The 2,500-nt window shown below is 43.6% G+C and overlaps 1 protein-coding gene across 2 annotated transcripts in view; it reads left to right on the top strand.

Annotated features, from left to right (window-relative positions):
- The window catches only part of LOC143291770 (brother of CDO-like), a 300,073-nt gene that overhangs the window by 215,910 nt on the left and 81,663 nt on the right, over positions 1–2,500 (top strand). For both annotated transcript variants that reach the window (XM_076601913.1, XM_076601912.1), the window contains one exon: positions 1,239–1,863. In XM_076601913.1, the coding sequence (XP_076458028.1) occupies positions 1,689–1,863 (175 nt within the window). In that variant the 5' untranslated portion in view covers positions 1,239–1,688. The remainder of the gene's footprint in view (positions 1–1,238; positions 1,864–2,500) is intronic.

Raw genomic sequence — 2,500 nt, forward strand, 5'->3', positions numbered from 1 at the left:
GCTACAAAACCTACATCGTTTATGGCTGTTGATATTGATAGTGCATCTCTTTATCCGTTTTCTTTATCGCTGGTGGGTTTCTCTTTATGGTTGTAAAAGTGTGGCTTTCCTTCCGTCTTCATTATCTTTTTTTCTCTGGATCTTTTTCTTTTTTTTTCTTTCTTGCTTCCATCGTGTATTCCTTGTTGTTTTCTTTCTCTCAACGTTGGATGGAAACCTGTAAAATCAGTACAGAAATAAAGGCTGAATGGACTGTGTTTGAAAATTGGAGAGAGGAACTAGGACAATGACTGTACACAGGCACGTACAAAAGAAAACTTTATCAAAAACAGTCCTCATAGTCTGTCAGAAATCAAGACCATTTCTGCTTAAACACTGTATATCTTTTGACTTGTGAAGGTCTCATCATTTATATATATATATATATATATATATATATATATATATATATATATATATATGTGTGTGTGTGTGTGTGTGTGTGTGTGTGTGTAAGAATGTTTCTAAAATGGAATATTTATTCTTTTGATCTTTGTTCAAGCGTGGAGGGTGGACTGTGGCAACATATACATTTCATTAGTAATGTAAAGTTTTGTCGTCACAGGAGATGTAGCAATAGATACATATTCACCAAAATATAGAGAATAATATATTACTTCCAGCTTATAATTTTCTATTATTATTGGGGTTTTTTCCAGTCACTTATTAACGTGCGCTTATGTAACAGAATGCAGGTCCAACGTTAGAATTTGTTAATCTTGTGGAAACAAAATGATAAAATCGTAGACGTCAGCTGAGAATATTCGCTAGGTGATTTAAGAAGCAATCTTGCCCTTGGATTTGTTAGGGGAAAAAAAACCCAGAAAATATTCTCTGAAGAAAACAGTGCGTTACAGTTTCTTTTAAAGATAAGAAAAAAATCATACAAGCAATTTCTTTTCTTTCTTTTTTTTTTTAAGCCACAAAAGACTATTTAAACGAAAATAAAACACTGTCTCTATATTCTTTTGAAAGTATTTTCTCCCAGATGGAATTTAATTCTAAGCTTTCCAATTTTATCCTCATACCACACACACACACACACACACACACACACACACACACACACACAGAGCGAAAATCATAGTTACTGTGCAAAGTGTGCCACGAAGTGTTACCGCAGGAACAAACCAATACAGACAGCCTTTTGGCCCCCCATGTCATTGCATTATTAACGTGTCACTGTCGTCCTGTTTCAGAGACCCTCTGTGGTGAATCTCGCTGAATGATCGAGCGCGTGCCACCACGCGAAGCAGTCCCCACACTGACCAATCGCTGCACACAACGTCGGCAGCGGACCAATAGAATCGCAGCGCTCGAGAAATCAAGCAGCCAATCACCAACGTCGTGTGAGAAAACAGCCACCGGGGTTGAAACGGGACGCGAGAAACTGACCAATGAGAGTTTAGTTGTGGAAAGAACTCGGGTGAGAGTGTTACTGCTTGCCAGACGGTGCTTTGACAGCGTGAGAGACTGGGAACAATCAGGGGTATTACCCCTCTCGGGACGGTGCCACACAGCCACGAGAGACTCTGAACCACAGGCGATCGATGACACAGCTCCGCCAGGCGAGGGGAAAGGTGTGAGTCCCCCTCCAGTCCTGGAGCAGCGTCTGACCAATGAGAGGCCAGGTCGCGGGAGACTGACCAATGAAACGTCCGAAAGAGGGGGGAAGGAGGAGGATGCGGGGCGGGGAAGGGGGAGGAGGAGGAAGTAGCCCTGTACAGCAGCAGTCACGTGTCGTCGTCGTCGTTCTGGTGCTCGTCGTGTCGTCGCTGCTTCTGTCGTCGTCGTCGTCGTTGGCGTCTGCTTCGGTGCTGGCCGGTGAGTGGGGTGGTTGTGTGTGTGTGTGTGTGTGTGTGTGTGTGTGTGTGTTTGTGTGTGTGCGCGCGCGTTTTTTGTTGTTGTTGCCCTCGTGCTGTGTTTGTGGTTGAAGTTTTCATCCGTCCGTCTGTTTTTAGTGGTCTTTCTTTTCTCTGTCTATTTGTCTCTGTTTCTCTCTCTCTCTCTCTCTCTCTCTCTCTGTCTCTCTCTCTCGATCTGTCTGTCTCTGTCTATCTCTGTCTCTCTGTCGCCCTCTCTCTCTCTGTCTCTCTCTGTCGCCCTCTCTCTCTCTCTCTGTCGCCCTCTCTCTCTCTCTGTCTGTCTCTCTCTGTCGCTCTCTCAATCTCTCTCTCTTCTGTTTTTCTCTGTCTATTTCTTTCTTTCTCTCTCTCTCTTCCCCCCTTCATCCCCCTTCCCCTCTCTCTTTTTCTCCCCCCCCCCCTCTCCATTTGTCTGTCTGTCCCTCCCTTTCTCTTTCTCTGTATTCAGTCATTTCATTGTTGTGATATAATTCTCTCTCTCTGTCTCTCTCTCTGTGTCTCTCTGTCTTTGTCTCTGTCTATTTCTATCTCAATCTCTCTCTCACTATATATATATCTCTCTTTCTCTCTCTCTCTCTCTCTCTGTCTCTCTCTCT

The sequence above is a fragment of the Babylonia areolata genome, chromosome 17, assembly GCF_041734735.1.
Source record: "Babylonia areolata isolate BAREFJ2019XMU chromosome 17, ASM4173473v1, whole genome shotgun sequence".
Classification (NCBI taxonomy): domain Eukaryota; kingdom Metazoa; phylum Mollusca; class Gastropoda; order Neogastropoda; family Buccinidae; genus Babylonia; species Babylonia areolata.